Source organism: Pipistrellus hanaki (assembly GCF_964339955.1).
Source record: "Pipistrellus hanaki genome assembly, chromosome: 1".
In the NCBI taxonomy this organism is placed as follows: domain Eukaryota; kingdom Metazoa; phylum Chordata; class Mammalia; order Chiroptera; family Vespertilionidae; genus Pipistrellus; species Pipistrellus hanaki.
In genome coordinates this window covers 86,718,905-86,740,345 of record NC_140503.1, presented here as the reverse complement: position 1 = coordinate 86,740,345, position 21,441 = coordinate 86,718,905, and the positions used below count along the sequence as shown (strand labels likewise).

Genomic DNA, 21,441 nt, shown 5'->3' with positions numbered 1-21,441 from the left:
ACTTCCATTCTTGACTGTTTAATCTCAGAAGCATGAGTACACAACACACACACACGGAGAGTTCCCCTTGTCAACTCTGAGTCTGAGTGTCTTTTTACTGGGCTGTCTCTGTGTTTGACCTAGATTTCCATTACTCTACAACAGTGTTTCCCAAACTTCTCTCATGATGAGAATCACCTGGTGGAGTTGTTAAAACACAGATTCCTGAATCCCAACTAAGAAGTGCTAAACTAGAATTTTTGGGAACATATAGGTAAAATTGCATACCTAACTTAGTGCTCTGTATATAAAATCTGTCTTAGAGCACTAGTTAAGTATACAATTTTACCTATATGTTCCCAAAAATTCTAGTTTAGCACTTCTTAGTTGGGATTCAGGAATCTGTGTTTTAACAACTCCACCAGGTGATTCTCATCATGAGAGAAGTTTGGGAAACACTGCTCTACAATATGCCACATTCCATAAGAGAAAACCATTCCCTTGCCCACTTTTTTTTATCTACATGTCACACTCACATGTAGAAAAAGGAAGAATTTCAGACAGGATGAGTGCTTTATTTAAGATGCTGGTCTTACATAAATACATTTATACATTTTATGTTTTCTGAATAGAAGCCAGTGCATTTTAGCTGCAGAGCGTCCTTTGGCGCCATCTAGTGGACACAGTCACAGACTGGGAAAATCAAATTTGACAATGAGCATCACTACATACCTGGAAGTGCTCTGAACTGTTTCCTGCTGGAACAATGCTATATTTCATTTTATAACAAATGTGTTCAACTTCTAATAAATATATCAGAAGCTAAAGAATATTTTTAAAATTTTTTATTTTTATAGTATTTCAGATGTCTCCCTTTTTCCCCACCAGTGCCCCCTTCCATCCAATTACCAACTGGCCCCAGATCTTCAACACTTTATTGTCTATATCCATAGATAATGCATATCTTTACTAGTAACAGCCTAGGTCAGTGGTCAGCAAACCCATTAGTCAACAGAGCCAAATATCCACAGTACAACAATTGAAATTTCTTTTGAGAGCCAAATTTTTTCAACTTAAACTTCTTCTAACACCACTTCTTCAAAACAGACTTGCCCAGGCCATGGTATTTTGTGGAAGAGCCACACTCAAGGGGCCAAAGAGCTACATGTGGCTCGCAAGACATAGTTTTCCGACCACAGGTCTAGGTCTACCTGCTTCCTTAGTCATGTTAAAAAATTTTAGGGGGACATCTTCCTGCACACCAGAAGGAGGATAGGCAGGCTCATAGTGCCAACCTCCTGGATCTCTCTGCCCATTTATTTACTTGAACTTGGGAGCTACCCACCATGTGACTTGACTTACCTGATTGGTAAATTTGGGGAAAGTAAATGGCACATTATCTCCACCCCTACCTCCATCCCCTGAGTTTTTCCTGTTGGGAATGAGCTGCCCAAAGAGCACAAGCTCCACTTTGCTTCTTCAGAGCCCAGGGGGGTGGGAGCTGGGAGTGGGACCCTGCCTGGGGGTATAGGTCTGTAAAACGCGGGAGTTCACCATTAGCAACACCTTCCAACCAAGCCCTTATCCCTCATAAAGGAAAATGGAAAGCTACCACCAGCCTTTCTCTTTTTTTCTTGTTTCTCAGTTTCAGAAGCCAGGCAGGGAAGTAGAGGGCTATTTTCTGAGCCCCCTCAAAGACTCTAACAAAACAAAGAGAAAGGATTGAAATGCCAATATCCCCTCTCCATCACCAAAGCTCTTTGGCTTCCTTTAGATTTGGGTCAAGTTGTTGAGTCTGCCTTAAGCCAGCGTCACAGCTCTTACCAAGAGAATATTAATAAGGATGCTAGTGACCACTCACCCACAAAACCTTAAAGCTCTGGAACTCAAACCGTCCATTCCAATGGCCCGTCCATTTCATTTAGCAGCTGGTCAAAAAACAAAAAGTGCTGAACTGCATGTGAATAATTTAAGACAGCATATTAAAGGAGACAAATAAATCTTCAAAATTTTGTCTAACAGAGACTTTTTGACCTTTTCAGGCCAAAAACCTATGAGTTTCACATTGCCAACTAAGGAACGTCCAAACCTATAGAGAATTTTTATAAGTTTGAGCCAGACTGATAAAAACTGCCAGGAAGCAAAATCTCAACAGATTGAGAAATGTTCCAGAGAATGGCAGTTTTGGATCTTATTTTATACACAAGAGGCCTGGCACAGGAAATTCGTGTGCAGGTACGGTCCCTAGACCTGGTCTGCTATCAGGGCTGTCTTCCCCGGCTGTCTGCAGCTGGACCCGCCCCCCTCTCCCCTTCCCCCGCTGCCACCCACCCACCCCAGTTCCCCATTCACTATCAGGTGATGGGAGCCTGATGGCCGGGGAGAGGGACTGAGAGGTCCACCATTCCTGCCCACTCGCTGGCCCCATCCCTGCCTGCCACAGGTCGACACTATGTGTGGGTCGACTGGCAGGGCAGGGGCCTTGGCTTGGTGCCAACTCATGTCCCCATTCACCATCAGGTGATCAAACCCTGCCAGCTGGCCAGGGAAAGAGACCAAGAGGTGGTCAATATGCCTCATAGTGACTGGTCAAGCAGTCGTTCTGGTTGTTCTGCCATTAGGGTCAATTTGCATATTATCCTTGCATTATATAGGATTAGACGCAAAGGAGGAGACATAAAACGGGAGTTACATGAAAGTCACTGGTGGTAGATTAAGGGAGCAGGGGAAAGCAAATCTGGGAAACCTTTGAGGTTGAACAGAGTTAAGTGGAGAGACTTCTTTTACATTGGTGAGTATAGAGTTACTGAACCTTTACAGCACACGGATACGGTATTCTGGGAACAAGATAACAATGAGGGGTTCTGTGGTCATCCTATGGTGGGAGATTGTGCCCTGAGGAGGTCTTTAAAAAAGGGGATTGTGCTGGCATTCCAAGGGTGTGAGTAGGATGTGATTACCTGCCATGGCTCACTTTCAGTTAGGAAGTTTTATGTTCAGACCATCCTATGTGGTTACTTTAGGTCTCTGAGTTTGTAAGGCCCCCCATGCAGGCCTCCGGTGAGCTTGCCAGGGTTAGCATGTGGCCATTTTTCATCCACACCATAAAACATTGGAAAGTCAGAGGGTCAAATGTCACTTAAAGATGTTTGGGCTCAAAGAAAATGAACTAGAAAAAGTGGTTGTAATGAGAAAAGTGGAACCTTACTAAAAGAGGCCTTACTAAGTAATGGGTTATTTTTATTTTTATTTTTATTTTTAATAAATTTACCTACATTGCTGAAAGTATTACAGATGTCTGTCTGTTTGTTTGTTTGTTTGTTTCTTTTTTTCCATTGCCCCCTCCACCTCTCACCCACTCCTTCCATGCCTTCACCACACTATTGCCTGTGTCCATGGGCTACGTATGTACGCATATAAGTTCCGAGGTTAATCTTTCCTCATCCACCTCCCCACCCCCACCTTCCCTCTAAAGTTCATTAATCTGTTCCATGCTTCTAAGTCTCTGTATCTATTTTGTTCATTAGATTTCACACAGCGGAATATCAGAACGACCAGTTGACTAGTTGCTATGATGCAAACTGACCACCAAGGGGCAGACACTCAATGCAGGAGCTGCCCCCTAGTGGTCAGTGCACTCCCAAAATGAGTGGCTGCTCCTGCAGCAGGCCAATACCCGCAGGCCACTCCCCCCCACCACCACCACCAGTGTATGAATCCTGTGCACCAGGCCTCCAGTACATATATAAAAGCCTAAGTGACTGGCAGACCAGCCCACCAACCCACCAGCCTGTAGCTATGACACGCAATGACCACCAGCAGGCTCAGTGCAGGAGCAGAAACCACAGGCATGAAAATATGGAACAGACTGATGAATCTCAGAGGGAAGGGTGCAAAGAGATTAACCAAAGATCTTATATGCATATTAGAGGCCCAGTGCATGGATTCATGCACTGGTGCAGTCCCTCAGCCTGGCCTCTGGGGCTACAGCTGAAACCGGCTCTTTGACATCCCCCAAAGGGTTCTGGATTTCAAGAGGGTGCAGGCCAGGCCAAGGGACCCCACCAGTGTATGAATCTGTGCACCAGGCCTCTAGTCTATTATATAAAAGCCTAAGCAACTGGCCCACCAGCTGGTAGCTATAATGCACACTGACCACCAGAGGGCAGATGCTCAATGCAGGAGCTGCCCAGCTGTGGTGACTAGGCAGCTGCGGTTCTCAGGTGATGCACCTGGAACCAGAGAGGAGGGAGCCTGATTCTGGGGTGAATCACCCGAGAACCACCCTCTCATAAGCTGGAACCACTTGGGGGGTGATGGAAAGCTGGTTTTGGCCTGATTCCCGCAGGCCAGGCTGAGGGAACCTACCGGTGTACAAATCCGTGCTTCGGCCTCTAGTTATCTATAATATAGTATATAGTTTATAGTATACATATATACTCTATTGGTTCTGTTTCTCTGAAGAATCCTGATTAATACAAAAGTAAAGATGTCTGAAATTAAGATAATTTGGCACCTATTAAAATAGGATACCAAGTATAATGAACCAAAAGGAATTCCTATTTTTTCAACCTGGAGGGAAGCTAAGAGATCATTTGTCCTGGCCTCTTTACTTCATTGGTGAAGAGGTCAAGCCCAGGATAATCTGTCTCTTCCTTCCAGGTTGAGCCCAGGTAGCCTGACACACAGGCCTGTGTCCTCCACTCCATCATGCACTTCTGCAAAGTGAGACACCTCATTTGGAGCAGAAACTGAGATGGAAAAAAGACAAATCACATGTGTCAACACTGACAGATAAATTACTTAATCAGAAGCAAGAAATATGTAGAAAATGAGGCACCCAGGCTATTTTCACTCCTTAAGCACACAGAGAAGATAATGATAATGCTTTTCAGACCAAGACAAAGTGTGGTAGTGTCTTAAGTGATTATTTTCCCAAATCACTGGTTCTGGCTAATTAATGCTTATCAGAAAAATTTGCTCCAGGAACTTTTAATACTTTTACAGCAAAGCAAGGAAACAAGGACTTAATGTGTAAGCTATGCTCTGTTTTGACTTGGTAGAAACAGTGGCAGGGACTAAGCTTCTGTGTATATATAATGGAAAAGGAGTAGGAAGTAATTAATAAGAAGTAGTAATATGTTATCTGTATTTAATATTCACAGAGGACAAAACATCACCTAAAGGATAAACACTGGACTTTTTCCCAGTGAGTTTACTGTCTCACAATTTAAAGACGTGAGACAAAGGAGAAGAAGGAAGATTACCACTCCCACCCCCAACACACACACACACACACACACACACACACACACACACACAAACACACACCACACACACACACACTGCACACACGTTGTGCTCTGATTTTTCATAAAGCAGAGTATTGTTCCTCCACCACAAGATACTTTGCTGAGACTGCAAATTGGTGGCAGGTTAGACCCTAAGCCAGAGGCTTTCTGGTGGAAGCCTTTACTACACTCCTCACTTCTCACACAAGCAGAGGCCAGATATCTGTAAGAGCAAAGTGTCCTGTTAGAGCTTATACAGGTAGCCCATAAGTCACTTTTATCATTTAAAAATTGAATAAATTTTTGTTTGGTAATTTCTCCTATTTATTTTTTTATAATATAAAGTACAGAAAAGGAGACTTTTTAAACTGTGTATGAAAAATGTGATGAAGGTGACCTCCATTTTCTGCTTCGCAAGCGCAGGCTCTTTCTATGGCATTTTCCGCGGTGCCTCTCATTCTTTCTGGCTCCAGCACTTGAGTTTCTTCCCGAATGTTGTCCTTAGGCTGCTGGATAAGCCTGGGCTTTAATTCATGCACCAACTGCATTTTATATGGGTTCATGTGTTTGCATGCACTGGAACAAAGTCCGTGAGATTCCCAGCTCAGGAGACTATCTTCTGAGTGGACTTTCCTGGTTCTTCCTGAATGCTCTGCTGCACACACTCAGTCTTTTCCTGGACATGTACTAACTTGATCTCCAGCTAACCTTACAGACCCCTATTGCTAACTTATAGACCCCTATTACTGGAACATTGAACCAGGTGACTTATTGCTGGCTTTGTGGGTGGATTTCTGACATGGAAATAGAGCGTTCTCTGCTTTAGAACAATGGAGTGCTGATCCTCAAAATAAAATTCAATGATCTTTATGTGTCGCTTCATTGTGAAGTTTTCCATACTAAATTTCCAGGGAACAAATTTTCAAAATCTGGGGAAAAAATAAATTTAAAAAAAAAGTTAGTGCCAAAAATGTTATTAAATTTTTAAATGGGAAAGTGATTTATGGGCCACCCTGTGCATGCTCTAGTCTGAGTTCCACTGTAATGATCTAGTTATTAATAATAGGAAAGGCACAAAGGGGAAAGCCAAACATTACAGGCCTGCCAGGAAGTCTCAACTCTGCACTCCCTCAGGAACCGCCAGCCTATTTCCTGCTAAGCACTGGGTGAAGGGGCCCAACCAAAGGACGACAGACACAGGCCAGTAAAGTTGGGGTGACGTTGGGAAGGTACTTGCCTGTCAGTCAAACCCAGGGACAGAGACGGTTGGCCAGAATGGCTTGGCCACTGCAAGTATGCAAAAATTTGGTAATATATCATCTCCTAAACAAAAAAAAAGTCCTCTCTCTTGTTGCTCTGTGTCTATTGGCTTGTGGCTCATTCTTGGCTTCCTTGCATTCCCCATGTTTCCTTTATAGCCATGTGGCCCTGTGACCCCACCCATGGTGGACTAATGGACTGCAGCAGAAAACATCAGCTGACCTAGCCTGATGCTGACTAGAGACTACTCCAACATGGACAGGAAACTCTGGACATTTGCCTCTGATTTTAGCTCTACTGAAGCCTCAGCTACACTTCCTCAGTGACTGGACAAAGAAAAATGGGACCTCGGAAACTCAGGGTTGTAATTCCACAGAAATAAAAATCACTCAGTCTCCTGTGCAAGTTTCAGAAGATTCTTTTTTTTTTTTCAGGATATCACACGAATTCCACTCCCACTGGCAACTGGAGGAGATGAGACCCTCTCCCCTCTACTAACACCTGTTTCCAATTTGGGTAGGTATATACACAGGAACCGAATTGCTGGGACATGTGGTTCCTTTTTGAGGAACCAATCCTCAGAATATGTGGAATCCATGGTAAACTGAATCTAACTAAAATTCAAAGAAAGCCCAGACCCAACTCAGCTACAGAGGCCCAACAGAGGAAGGAGCATACCCTTTAGAAGACAATACGATTATTTACTGCCTGCTCTAGTTTTCTTTTTGGTGTTATTGCAATTCTATTGAAGTATATACTTTGCATGCCAAAAAATTCACCCATTGTAAGTGTACAAATCAGTGATTTTTAATTACGCAATAGAGTTGTGCAATCATCATTACAATCCAGTTTTAGAATATTTTCATCACCCCCAAAATATCCTTGAGTTCATTTGTAGTCAAAAACACTCCCAGCCCCAGGCAACCACCGGTCTGCTTTCTGTCTCTCTCTCTGTTTCCATTTTCCAAAACATTTCCTCTCTATGGAATCACAGTATAGGCAGATCTATACTATAGGTAGATCTTTTGGATCTGGTGTCCCAAATGTGAATATGAATTTACTAGCTCAAATGTTCATGAAAAATATTAATATCTTTGTCTCTGCCCAGCCCATGGAGGAGTGCAGGGAAATCCATTGTCAGGCCTCACTGGGGCTTGGTGTGGAGGCTCTCCTTCGCTAGGCTCACGTGAGAATCCAGGAGGGCTTGTGGTGCCATTTGGAATCAGAGCTGTTTATTCTTTAGCCAATTAACTTTAATGCTGATATCATCATTACTCAACATTCAGGTTCTTCAAAGGAGAAGGCAGCTTGCTCTGTTATTTCCAATGACAAGCCTGTATCTGCCAAAGCTGTGGGACCAGGTTTCCAAGGTCCAATGGACACATCACAGAGCTGAGTGATGATGAGAGCTTGCCATGAGTCTTGGTGTTATAGGGGCTGAGGCTTGAGTCCCTGATGCTCAGGAGACCACCAACTCCTAACCCTTCCACTCTGGAGGAGTCCCTTGTCCCTTCTACTGCTGTGAAAGCCCCCACCTCATCCTGCCTCTCTCCTCTCTTTCCCTAGGACAACTGGGATAGATGATTTATTTAGTAAGGGTGGCTCGCTCTGAAGACCGTAAGAAAGCTTGGTCTTCTAAGAATCCTGAAAATGTTTTTGAGCTGTTCTCTCCAAACACGGGGAGTTAGGGAGTGGGAGGAACACAGAGATCATGAAACAAATATCTCACTAAATACTCTACCACACTGCTTTGTATTCAATTACCACAAAGCCACATGGGTAGACAGCTAAAAGCATTTATAATTGCAGTTTTCTTAGCTGCACTTAGAGTCCATGTACTCACAGAAGTGTGAGAGGAAGGAGACACTGCCGTAGGCTATTCAGGCTAGAAATAGAGCTGGCTCTAACTCTAGCAACTAACAGTATGCACCAGCCATTGTTCTGAGCATTTTACACATATTATTGTTATTGGTGGTGTGTCCTCCATGTCCCCCACCTGTTGCTGGTGGAAGTGAGCTCTTCAGCGCTGTGGGAACAAGAATTTCCAGAGGCCCCCACAGGAGGATGAGGTGTCGTGGAAAGCCTTATTTCTGTAGAATTAAACCCCTGAGTTTCAAGGTCCTATCTCCCTCCGTCCCATCAGGGAAGAAGCCCCATTTTTGTCTTCAGCAGATCTAGGATTAAAGCCACTGTCCAGATTTTTCTTTCCATATTGAAGCACAGTCCAGTCCGGCATCTGGCTAGCTTCACTTGTGTTCCTAGCTGCAGTCCGTTGTGTGTGTGAGGTCATGGCCATGAAGCTTCTAGTGCCATATGGCAAGGCTAATATGGGTCATGGAACAAGTGAGTGAAAGGAAGCAGGAGCGAAGCAAGAGGAACAAGAGAGAAAACCCTTCTGTCTGTAGCTTATGTATTTGTAATTTTCGTACGCTTGCATTGGGGTCCACTCTCCTGGCCAATGATCTTTGTTCCCATGTTACACTGACAAGCAAGCATCTTCCCTGCGTCATCCTGATGTCACTGGGCATGCTCCCATTTCTCTTCCCCCGGTGATTGGCAGGCAATGGGCCTGTGCTTCCCTGAGGACTGTAAAGTTGCAGCTTCCTGGTGAAGCGGCCCAGATGATCATGCTTACAATGTTTGACCTCCCCTTTGCTCTCTTCCCATTATTAATATTAATAACTAGTTATTATGCTGGTACCATTATTCCTTTAATCCCTGCAATGACTTTAGGTAGTAAGTGCTGTAGATCCATATCCCTTATTTAAAGCCTTTGGGGCAAGCTCAGATTCAGAATTGTTTGGATTTTAGCAAGGCAACGCATGCATGTAACTGTACAACTTAACTTCCCAAGAGGGTCTGAAGCACCCTCATACAAACTAATTAATGTGCCTTCAGTGAAACAGATAATCACAAGATTTAAAGACTGTATAAGGTCTATATTAGTTTAGGTCAAGTTTTGCCTTCAAATGAATTAATAAAGGCTTTAGTTCCGGAACTGTTTGGATTTTAGACCTGTATTATAGCTTTCATTTAACAGATAGAGAATGAGGGACAGCGTAGATAGGTAGGTAATTTGTCCAAGGTCACATAGCTAAGAAGTGATGGGGCCTTAAGGCTATGGAGCAAGTTGTTGAGGAGAAAAATACTTTGAGCACTTTCTCTAGCAGAAACTCACTTCCAACCTTCCCCCCTCTACAGCTGTGGTAGCCAGCCTTGTGTATGACCTTCCACCCTCCTCACCCTATTCCCCAGCTTCTCTAATATTCATTTTATCTCACCTTAATATGGTTTAAAATAGCAAAAAGCCCAGTGGAATGTGACTCGCCCAGGCGCCTCTTACAAGCCAAGGGGGGGACCCTCGGGAATTGGATCTGGGAGCAGGTAAAACGTGTTAGCCACCCTACCCTGTTCCGGGTTAACTTCAGGGTGGTGTGAAGGCGAGTCGCCCTGGAGTAGGCAGTCTAGATAGCAGGAAGCTGAATCCCACGGGATGCCAGGAAAAGGAATCTGTCTTTTCTCCTTTGCATTAGGATCCAACCCCAAAGCCCCGCCTTCTGTGTCCTTCCAACCAGTGAGCAGCATAGACATGCCACCATTAACTGCTTATTCCCACTGAGTTCAGCAGCATCAGCCCTTCATTCATAAATCAAGTTCTTCCTGGTAAGATGTCCTGTCCTTCTTAGACTTTAGCACAAACTGGCTCTCAGACCACCTGGGACTCGCTCTGATTTCTGTTTTCTTGTCTTGTTTGAGATTCTGTTGCCTGCGGATGCACAGGTTGTGCTGCCTTGGCCAAGACCTTCACACACACACACAAACACACACACACACACACACACACACACACACACACACACACACCGTGATCAGATGCCTTCTGTGCCCCTTGTCCTCATCCTTGCTCATTCATCCCTGCTGGCGGTGCTTAGGATGCAATCTAGGGCACTTCCCCTCCTTCCTTCTCGTCTTGTTTCCTCCCTTTTAAATCTCCCCGCTCCTGTCTAGTAGATCAATCCAGGTCAGTCAGGTAACCCCTCTCCCTGGGGCAGCTGCAGCATACGGGTGTCAAAGTTGGCCTGCTCCCAAGGAGCAAGTGCCCAAACAGCATCCTGTAAGCTTTTTGTTTTTAATTAAAGGTCTATTTTAAGGTCAAAATTAGGTGGAAAGCCACGCATGCTCAGTTAACTATGTCCAGATGGAAGACTTAACAGAGATGGAAGTTTTTCCAAAGATGCCTGGGACCATCCTCTTTCACAGGACCTCACCCCCTCACCCCCCCGCGGGGAAGACCCAGTCCGCATGTTTGGTTTAATTAATAATTTATTTTAATTAACTTCATCCGTCGCGGTCACACTGACACCTAGGCGGTGGCTCTGGGTCCTCGCCCTGACCCTGAGAGGGGCTTAGGGTGAGGTCACTTCAGGGGGCGGGGCCTATGGAGGGGCGGGGACTCCGGGGCGGGGCCTCTGGCGGAGCCTATTCCAGGGCGGGGGCGGGGCCTACGCCAGGGCGGGGGCGGGGCCTGAGGCCGGGCAGGGCTTGGAAATTCCCCGGTGGAGACCGGCGCCCGCGCGACGGGCAGTCAGCTGAGCGCCGCTGGGCGGAGTCGAAAGGGTTCCCGTCGGCTCGAGGCTCCCCGAGTGCCGCCGCCGCCGGTCTGCATCCCGCCTGGAGCCCTCCCCCGCGGGCACTATGCCGAGGAAGCCGTGAGGAGCGGGGCGAGAGCGGCGCCGGTGAGCGGGGCGGGGGGCCGGGTTGGGTGAGGCGGTGGCTCCGCCTCTGCCCAGGAAGCTCTCCCCGCGGCCGCCTTCCCGGCCGCCCGGAGCCCGGAGGGGTGCGGGGGTTAGGGGTGGGTGCCCCTCCGGTGGGAAGGTGCCCAGTCCTGGCGGGTCCTGACCTGGTGGGAAAGGGCAGCGGGCGGGAGTCCCAGAGCGCCCTTCCCCCCTTCTCCTGGCCTGGCGAGCTGCGGGGCTTACTCTGCAGGTCGGGAAGGTGGTAAAGGTTGACTCCCTCAGGCTGGGAATCATTAAGCAGCCAGTTCCTCGTTATACGGGAAGTGGTTAAGGGTACCCCTTTGGAAGACGTAAAAACTAAAATGTACTCTAGCTTCATGAGATAGCCCAGAACACTATAGAACCAGTGACCTCTCCCTAAGGTAGTGGGATACTGAACAGCTCAAAGGAGCCTTCATAAACCGTAAATCTTCAGAGAGAGAGAGAGAATATTTGATGAGACAGGAATTGTTTTTACTGTCTTAAGTGTGTAAGCTGGAGGCAGTAAACATCCCTAAGAAAATGAAACCCAGATTCTGGTTTGCTATCTCCACCAAGAAGACTGTTGTATGAAATGTATGCCACAGAGCTGTTTAAAAATGAAATAGAAACCAAAACTGTAGTGATGGTAGGGCATCAAGAGCCTCAGATCTGAGCAAGTGGCACTTCCAAGAACCACCTTGCTCTTTGCCTGAGGGGGCAGGGGGGCTGGCCAACCCCCAGGATGGGCCCAGTGTGGAGTGGAGTGGAGAGATCCAGGGCAGAGGCCAAGGTCAGAGTCTGCTCCGGAATGGACTAGGCAAGTAAAGTTTAAATGTAACCCATAGAGAAAGAACAATCATCGGAGTCTTTGGGGTGATCCATCTGTTTTCCTACTGGGCCAGTTTAACTATTCTTTATGTATTGTGAATAACTTTATAAAATAGTATCTTTTTTTGTAATTGACCTCAGGTTGCATCTTATGCTATGAAATCCAACTAAACTAATTCTTGAAAGGAATTTGTCACTGTATTATCTGCCCATGGAACCCCCTCCCACCTCTTTTAAGTAGAACTAACAAATGGGTACTCTCTTCTCCAAGCCCTGCTTTTTTGTGAATTTTATAGAGATTTGAGCTGTTCGATATATTCTTTTTTTTAATATATTTTATTGATTTTTTTTATAGAGAGGAAGGGAGAGGGATAAAGAGTTAGAAGCATCAATGAGAGAGAAACATCGATCAGCTGCCTCCTGCACACCCCCCACTGGGATGTGCCCACAACCACGGTACATGTCCTTGACTGGAATCAAGGAGCCCCTCAGTCCGCAGACCAACGCTCTATCCACTGAGCCAAACCGGTTAGGGCTCAAATTATTCTTTGGAATCTATAGAATAGTAAATCCAAAGAAAACGAAAATAAATTAAACTTTGTTTTTTGAAAATAAAATCTATTTCAAACGGAAAGAAAATAAGTTTTATTATAAGTTTTCATTGTTTTCACTTTGATGTGTGTATGAGGATTGAATAATAGAATATGTGTTATGAAATGACATCCAAGTACTTTTGTAGTGATATTAAAAAAAAAAAAAAAACAGCACTAATTTTCAAAGTAACTTTTAAAAGTTGAGTTTAAAAATCTGGAAATGAGTGCCATAGAACTGTAGAGAAACTCATAATACTAGAATGCCAGGTTGTCATCTACACAGCAGGAAGTGTTTTACTAGTGTTAGACTTTAAAATATCTTATTAAACTGTATTTTCATTTCATTTCAACAAACATTTACTGAGAGCCTGCTGTGTACCAGTCTCTAGGAAGAATAAAATAGAGATCTTGGCTTATGTTTGACTGAGAGATGGACTAGCATCTTTGCTTTGCAGAAAAGGGCCGAGGAGATGGAACACTTAAGTGCTATTGGGTGCTCAGAGGAAAGAACATCTATTTGAGCTGAATATTGAACTGTCCAGTGGGTGTTTGCCAGGGCAAAGGGGGGCCAGTATTTCAGGCAGAGGGCAGGACACATACAAGGGTACAGAAGCAAAAGAGTACAGGGAATTGTCCCTGAAAGCCTGTATTTATCTTGCTCAGGGCTGGAACTCTGGTATGGGAAGGATTTTAAGTAGTTAGCTGAGGACATACTAGAAAAGAAACCATGGAGGAAATGAGGCTGAGGTGAAAAGAGATGAGAGTCACCTTGTAGGAGGCTATGAAAATTCATTCAGCAATTAATTTGTTGAATCCCCAAATGTGTCAAGTTGTGTTCTAGGTGTGGTGGACACCGCAATGGACAAAATAGGCAAAAACCCTGTACTCTGTGGAGTGCAATGTTGTTGTAGTCCAGACAAGACAAGAAGGGCCTGAGTTAAGCTGGTGGGATGGAGGGAGGGAGGGTGGAAGTGACAGCACTAATATCCAGGGGTCTTCAAACTACGGCCCGCGGGCCACATGCGGCCCGCAGAGGAGTCTGATCCGGCCCGCCAGGTTTTTTGGGTAGTGAGCGCAGCCGAGGTGTTACAGTAGGAATTAGTAGTTCATATAGTCCGGCCCTCCAGCTCTCTGAGGGACCGTGATCTGGCCCCCACTTTAAAAAGTTTGAGGACCCCTGTGTTAGACTTTGGGGGAGAGAGAATGGGAAGAATCAATCCTAATTCCTAGGTTCCTGCCTGGGACGATAAGGTAAAATCTATTTCCATTTTCTGTATGTCAGCAAACTACAAAATGAGAATACCAGTTCTGTCACAGAAAGTGAGGCTTTTTTTACCCTCATTAGTAGGATACAGTTTCTCTTTTTCCAGGATGGTGATGGGTTTAGTTGATCTCATCTTGGAATCTTACTCGGCCTCCTTGTGAATCCAAACCAGAATTTGCCCATAGCCAGTTATGGGTCTCCAATCAACAAGTACATTTTTATTCTTTAAAACTAATTTATCCTCTTGATGACAGACTCATAGAGAACAGACTGGGGGTGTAGGGAGTAAGCAAAAAAGAAAAAAAGAGAGAGAAAACTCATGGACATGGATAACTGTGATGATTTCCGCAGGAGGGGAGGGGGAGGGGAAGTGGAGGAGGGTATGGGGGATAAATGGTGATGGAAGGAGACTCGATTTGGGGTAGTGAACACGCAGTACATGTACAGATGGTGTGTTGTGAAATTGTGCACCTGGAATCTATATAATTTGGTTAACCAGTATCACCCCAATAAATTCAATGTAAAGGAAAAAAAAAAACTAAGTTAATCACTTGGAGATTGAACCTATGAATACTTAATCAGCAAATCTGGAGAATCAGCCACACCAGGGTTGAAGCCTGGGATTATTCTGTATATGTGTCTTGGTCCAATGTCCAGTGGGTGGAAGTTGGTATAAAGCAGATTTCAAAATGACTTTCTGATAATTAGAGTTATCCTGTAATAGAATGAGCAGTTTCCTGCTAATGTCATTGCTCTTTTTTTTCTATCATTGAAATCATTCAAGCCTGGTCAAGACATTCTTGCACTGAATAAAGGAGTTGGACTGGATCATTTTTAAGGCCACCTCAGGAATGAGATTTAAGCTCATGCCTACAAAGTCAAGTCATTGCTATAATTACTTGACCTCTGGAATTAAGAACGATAAAAATATATAATCAGGAATTCAAATAGCAGATCTGGGAATTAAATCTAAGAGATTTTGCTTTGGATCTTACACTTTTCCAACTAGTTCTCATTCTTTCTCATTGGCAAAATCTTGACAAATCCTGTCTTAAATTAATTCACCTTTTCGTAGTTAAATATCACCTTTGCTTACAAATGACACGATTTCAGGTGCTCAATTTCAGATCCAGATTATATGGCTTTTTATGAAAATTTCTGTTATTAGATAGAATCTTGGAATAAATGGGTTAGTTCACATTTCCATAACCTTTGAAGATGTGTGCAAGGATTTCTGATGCATCTCTGTATTTGCTTAATTGAAAGTAGCTCCAGGTAATGTTAAAAACAGAGAGTTCGGCATCCTCTACCAATAGACATTTCCCATATGCACTGCACTGTGATAACTCCTAATGAGGCCCTCCAAATATTCTAAAACCATAAGGTGCCCTTTGAATCACCAAAACTGATGAAATTGCTTTTAGTAAAAATTTGATAATAAATTACATGCTTGTAATTTTGGTTTTTACATGCTTATGTTCAGCATATGTAGTAACTCTTCATTTACTATGACATTTGCATTACCAAATAAATTTTCCTAACAATGCTGGGTAATGAAAAGTTTAACTAGGACAGGCATATATATTACTAGAGGCCCAGTGCACCAATGTTGTGCACTGGTAGGGTCCCTAGTGGCTGCCAGCTGCTAGCTGGGTACTCCCTCTTTTCCCTCAGTCATCTGCCACCATCACCACCAGCCAGGGCCTCCCTCCTTTCCCCCAGCTACCTGCTGCTGGCCAGGGCCTTCCTCCCTTTCCCTGGCCAGCCCCTCCCGCTGGTCGAACTCCTGGACTGGCCGACTCCCAGTCGAAGGGACAATTTGCATACTCCGCTTTTATATATAGGATTAGTGAGAGGGGTGTCACAGCCATGAGAGTGTTAGGGTGTGCTGAACAGTGTGGGTTGAACTGTGGTCTTGCTATATGGTTTAGAATACTTTTTGAGCTGAAACCAACTATAATGATTATCATTTGCTAGACAAGACAATAAACCATAGCAAGAGGCCAGGTGACTTCTAAAGGTCACACATCTGGTTAGTGGCACCTGGTATTTTTACTACTGTCTCCTTGGTATAACCCTGCCTTTTTTTCTTGGTGTCCTGAAAACGTGAGAAGCATCAGTGTAACCACTAGAACCACTTTAACTGTATTATGGTTATGTCCTAAAGCTTGGTAGAGGTATAAAGGAAAGGAAAGAAGGAAAATACCTGCCCAATTTTTTAAAGGAAAATCTCTGTCTTTTTTCTCTCTCCTTCTTTCAACTCCTCTCCTCTCCTCTCTCCTCTCCTTCCCTCCCCTCTCCTCTCTCTTTTTTTCTCGTAACCCTCTCTTGAAAAAAACATTAAGAAGAAATGTGGGCATATAATACAATGAAACCTAACCCATCTACAGACATCTTAGACACTTAAAATATATATTTTTTTAATTATATAAAAATTATATAAAATATATATATATATATATATATATATATATATATATATATTTTTTTTTTTTTTTTTTTTTATTGCCCTGACTGGTGTGGCTCAGTTGTTTGAGCATCATCCCATGCACTGAAAGGTTGCCAGTCGATTCTCAGTCAGGACACATGCCCAAGTTGCAGGTTTGTCCTGGGCCAGGATGCATATAGGATGTTTCTCTCTCACAATGTTTCTCTCCCTCTCCCTTCCTCTTAAAAAAAAAAAAAAAAATTAAAATATTTTTATTAATTTCTTAGAGAGAGAGGAAGGGAAAGGAGATAAATATCTATGTGAGGGAAACATCAATTGGCTGCCTCCTGCATGCCCCCTGCCGGGGATCGAGCCTGCCAACCAAGCATGTGCCCTGACCAGGAATCAAACCAGCAACCTTTTGGTGCACAGGACAATGCCCAACCAACTGAGTCACCTGGTCAAAGCAGTAAAAGCCCATTTTTATGAAATGTTAGCACCAACATCATTCTGTGCAAAAGTGAATTTTATAGAAAGCCAGAAAAACTGGTGTCATTCAAATTATTTTTATCCAAATTATTTCATGCAAGATAACGTAGATTATTTTACTTGGGAAAACAAAAGCAGTCCATCTAGTCACCTGATGCTGAGAGAGCACACTTCAGCATTATTCCTCTTTTCTAAATGAATTAGGATGGATGCCTTCAAAAGGCTCACAGTTGAATATTATTCTTTATTAGTGTTTTTTTTACCTCCTGAAATTGCCATCCTAATTACAGAATTCGATGAGAATGCCTTCCTCTGTGTTAGCTGTCTTAGAGAGAAGTCACGAAGGTGACAGTGTCGTGGGGCCTGCTGTCCCATCAATAGTAGCACCATCTCTGATTACCTACAAGCTCCTTCAGACCAAAGGCAGGTCGCCAGCCTCTCAGTTCCAGGGAACCTCCAGAGAGCCCAGGTATCACCTCCTGTTGGGTTGGGAAGGAGCACCGCCTGCAGTCAGTGTGTAGCTACATTTTATGACATGGACACAGAGAGAGTGCTCATAGATGTTACAATATAGTGACAGATCAGTTAGTGCATGTCTCTCTCCTCAGCTTCCAGTGACTGATTCACTGACTCTGCAGTTCTTCATGAAGTGTGAAAAAGAAAATGTTTGCCTAGGCCGGCCAGTGTGGCTCAGTGGTTGAGTGTTGACCTATGAACCAGAAGGTCATGATTCGATTCCCAGTCAGGGCACTTGCCCCAGTTGCAGGCTTGATCCCCAGCGTGGGGCGTGCTTGAGGCAGCCAATCAATGATTCTCTCTCATCATTAATGTTTATATTTCCCTCTCCCTTCCTCTCTCTCAAATCAATAAAAATATATATTTTTAAATGTTTTCCTATAACATGTAGCCAGTTATTAGAAGAGATTTCTATGTTTGCCCAGGTGGTAGGCCATACAGAAGTAAAGTTGGAATATACTTTCCCTTATTTATGTCCACTTTGACCCCTCTAAAAAATAAAATGGTATTGAGACATTCTCAGAATATGCAATAATTAGGCAATATTTTCTAGTCTTTTAAGTGGGCTTTGCAAAATATCGAATACCAAGGCCTAAATATTCAGTTGTTCCTTTGTCATATTACAGGTCTGGTTTGGAATCACAATTCGTATTTGGTTGCGCCTGTTGTTAAGTGACCTTGGGCGAGCTATGAAACCTCAGTGAACTCAGCTTTGTCCCCAAACAGGTGTATGTTGAGTTTCAGTGAGGATTAGAAACTGACATGTGGCACGGTAACTAAGCATCAAAAATACGTTAGTTCCCCTTTTTTCTTAGCCTAAAATATGAAGATTATGAGCAATTTTATTGAGATATAATTCACCCAAAATATTTAAAGATTTGCGTGGGAAAATCAATTTAATGATACTTTGCCCATGTATATACAGATGTATATCTTGAATGACCTGTGTTAGGATACCTGATCATCATGATATGCCCTCTTCCTCCTCCATATTTCAGCTCCTCGCTGCACCTATATACACAGACATACACATGCACACACTGAAGCCAGGATATACCTTTTTTTGTTTAAAAGATAGAATCATAAATGTTCAATTTTATTTGGAGAGAAAGTAGGCAACTCTTGGGGTACTTACTAGCAATTACTAATAGATTTGGGGGACCCTTGGGGACCCCTTGCAGAGGGGGGACAGCTATTTTTCAGTTTGTAACTTTTTCATAGGAACTGCTGCCATGTCTTACCAACCACTTAACTGCCTGACTGAAAAGGGGGACAGCCCAAATGAAGCCACAGGAAATGGACCCCCCAATCTGCCTCACCCAAACCTGAACACGTTTACGCCAGAGGAGCTGCTGCAGCAGATGAAGGAGCTCCTGACGGAGAACCATCAGCTGAAAGGTAAGCAGCACCTGGCTCCGGGCCCCTTGTTCCTCCATTCATCCCAGGCCTTCCGGAGCCTAACCCTTTGTAATAAGGCTTGTAGGTGAGCTCCCTATTCTCTGATGCTTCCCTGGGGGCGGAAAGAGTACAGAATTCAGCTTTTAGTAAGGCTAAAACTGTTCTCATTACTTACCTTTGGGTACAGGTCAGAATAAAAACACATTTAGCCCAATTAAAAGGAAAAAGAAAGGCTGCTATTATTTCCTTTAGTTCTAAATACTGCCTTGTTAAGAGGAAGGTTTCTCATTTCAAGCCATGGCTTTTGGCAGGTCCAGAGTTTGAATCTAAGAGTCACAGATGTTAGTCTATCTAGTTAGTTATTCATAGGTATTTTGTGCTATATGGAGGTACCCAAATCAGTTTTACTTTATTGACACTTTTGAGACATTAGACCTGCTAGTCCTGTCTGGAAGCAAAAACCACTCATCTTGCTAATCTTCCTTTTTCTGGCTGACTCTTGGGCCCAGACGCAACATGGCATCTTTAGATTCAGAGCCTCAGGTTGAAGTGGCTTGAGGGGCTGTTTGATTCATTAAATCAAGTCCAGTTTGTGTAACCCCCTTGTTGTGTGACCCTTTACTCTGAACCCCATACAGAAGCCATGAAGCTAAATAACCAAGCTATGAAAGGGCGATTTCAGGAGCTCTCAGCCTGGACAGAGAAACAGAAGGAGGAACGCCATTTTTTTGAGATCCAGAGCAAAGAAGCCAAAGAGCGTCTAATGGCTCTGAGTCAGGAAAATGAAAAATTAAAGGAAGAACTTGGAAAACTAAAAGGGAAAGCAGAAAGGTCATTAGAGGTGAGCAGACAAATTAGTTGTGATTTTATTTTATTAATATTTATAGTGGAATCTTATTTGTCTAGACTTCTAGATCAAACCGTTTATGGTTTAGGTTACATGGGTGTTTTGCGTTATCTTGAAAGAAATGTTCTTGCTGAGAAGATTGGTTGCGATTTTAAGGGTCATGAATAATCTCTTATTGGGAGAAAGAAATTTGTAAAGCTTTGACCATAATGATTTTAATCAGAAGAATGTTGAGGTTATTATAAATCACTATTTTGTACTCATTATAGACAGAGCAGAAGGACCTCTGCTTAGAACCGACAAGTGTTACTTTTAGATGCAAGTCTTTGATATCAAATTGCATTTTTTTTTAAATTTACTGTCCTAATCAGTTTAGCTCTGTGGATAGAGCATAGGCCTGCGGACCAAAGGGGCCTAGGTTTGATTCAAGTCAGGGGCTCGTACCTCAGTTGCAGGCTCCTCCCCAGCCCTAGCCGGGGCACATACAGATGGCAACCAAATGATGTGTTTCTCTCACATTGATATTTCTCTCTGTCTTTCCCTCTCTTTTCCACTCTCTCTCAAAATCAATGGGAAAATATTCTCAGGTGAGGATAAATAAATAAATAAATAAATAAAATAAAATTTACTATTACTCAGAATTTTTACTTATTGACCTTGTCTTTTCTCAGTCTAAAACAAATTCTTTGCTTTAAGTTTTACGTTTACTTTTGAAAAATGGTTTGACAAATGTCTTGTTGTGATAGGAGGTTATATAAGGTCGCCATGTTTTCATTGACCTAAAGAATCTAGGAAATGTGCTCACAACCAAGAGTAGGTGTCAAAGATGTTAATGAAAAAAAGCAAATCAGAAAACAGATGAAGCCTCTGCCCATACGCTAAAACTCACTGCGAATTATTTGTTTATATGGACATCTGTCCAAGCCTGCAACTTAATAACCCTTTGGAAGATGGAGCCCTGGGTTAACTGAAGGAGGATGTAATCCTGGATATCAGTGATTTTCCTTGAGACTTTACTTTGAACTTTGCAGATCTGTAATTTCTTAAATGAGTAAAGAATACAGACAAATAAAATGGAAAGAAAATAATGAAAAAGGGATGATACTGAATAATCTAACAAATGAAAAGTTTTTTAGAAAAAGATCATAGTTTATATCAATGACCTGCTCATCAACTCATGCTCATGGGACAGTGAAAACATTCAGCTTTAATACATTTATATTTGTATTGGAAATGTTTCACTGTTGACAGAGTTTATCATCTCTGATGCTTCGATGTGTCTTACAGTTCCAAGAGCATTAAGTCACTTTTCTTGGGGAAATCTCTCATTGACCAAATATTTTTGAGGTACAGTACTCTGAAGAAATGATCACCTGGAATACATGAGTAACTTTCTGTTCTCTGGAATGAAATACCTTACAAGGTATTTCCCTTGCCTTTTGGGATGTGAGCTAACAGTTCGCTTCAGCCATTAAAGCTAAAAAGGAAGCTTCTAGAAGCAGTTTGTCTATCTGAGATAGTCTGCCTGTAGGTTTTGCAAGAAGTTGAGATCAGAAGCTAAAACTCTACACAGCTTCTTTCAATCCAGATGATAAGTTAAAGTTTGAGCTACAAGAAGGATTCAGAAATGAGTCCTTGGGACAAAGAGACACTTATAGCTCTTTAAGACCCTTGGTCATCAGCTTTCTCCCCCAAACTGTGCCTCCTAGGCCCACACCTGTCTCCTTGCCTCTTCCTTAACTTTTGTTTCAAGGGTCATTTGAGGTTATTTTTTTTAATTTAGGTCCTCAT

At 43.3% G+C, this 21,441-nt stretch overlaps 1 protein-coding gene across 3 annotated transcripts in view; it reads left to right on the top strand.

The window, feature by feature from the left end:
- The first annotated feature begins 10,984 nt into the window (after positions 1 to 10,984).
- Positions 10,985 to 21,441, top strand: part of OPTN (optineurin) — a 62,965-nt gene continuing 52,508 nt past the window's right edge. For 2 of the 3 annotated variants that reach the window (XR_014794343.1, XM_084876109.1), the window contains exons 1-3: positions 10,985 to 11,266; positions 18,627 to 18,803; positions 19,442 to 19,644. Coding sequence is in view for 2 of the 3 variants with exons in the window: in XM_084876109.1 (XP_084732235.1) it covers positions 18,638 to 18,803; positions 19,442 to 19,644 (369 nt within the window). In the remaining variant the exon portion in view is untranslated. The remainder of the gene's footprint in view (positions 11,267 to 18,626; positions 18,804 to 19,441; positions 19,645 to 21,441) is intronic. The other variant, XM_084876110.1, reaches the window with a different exon arrangement.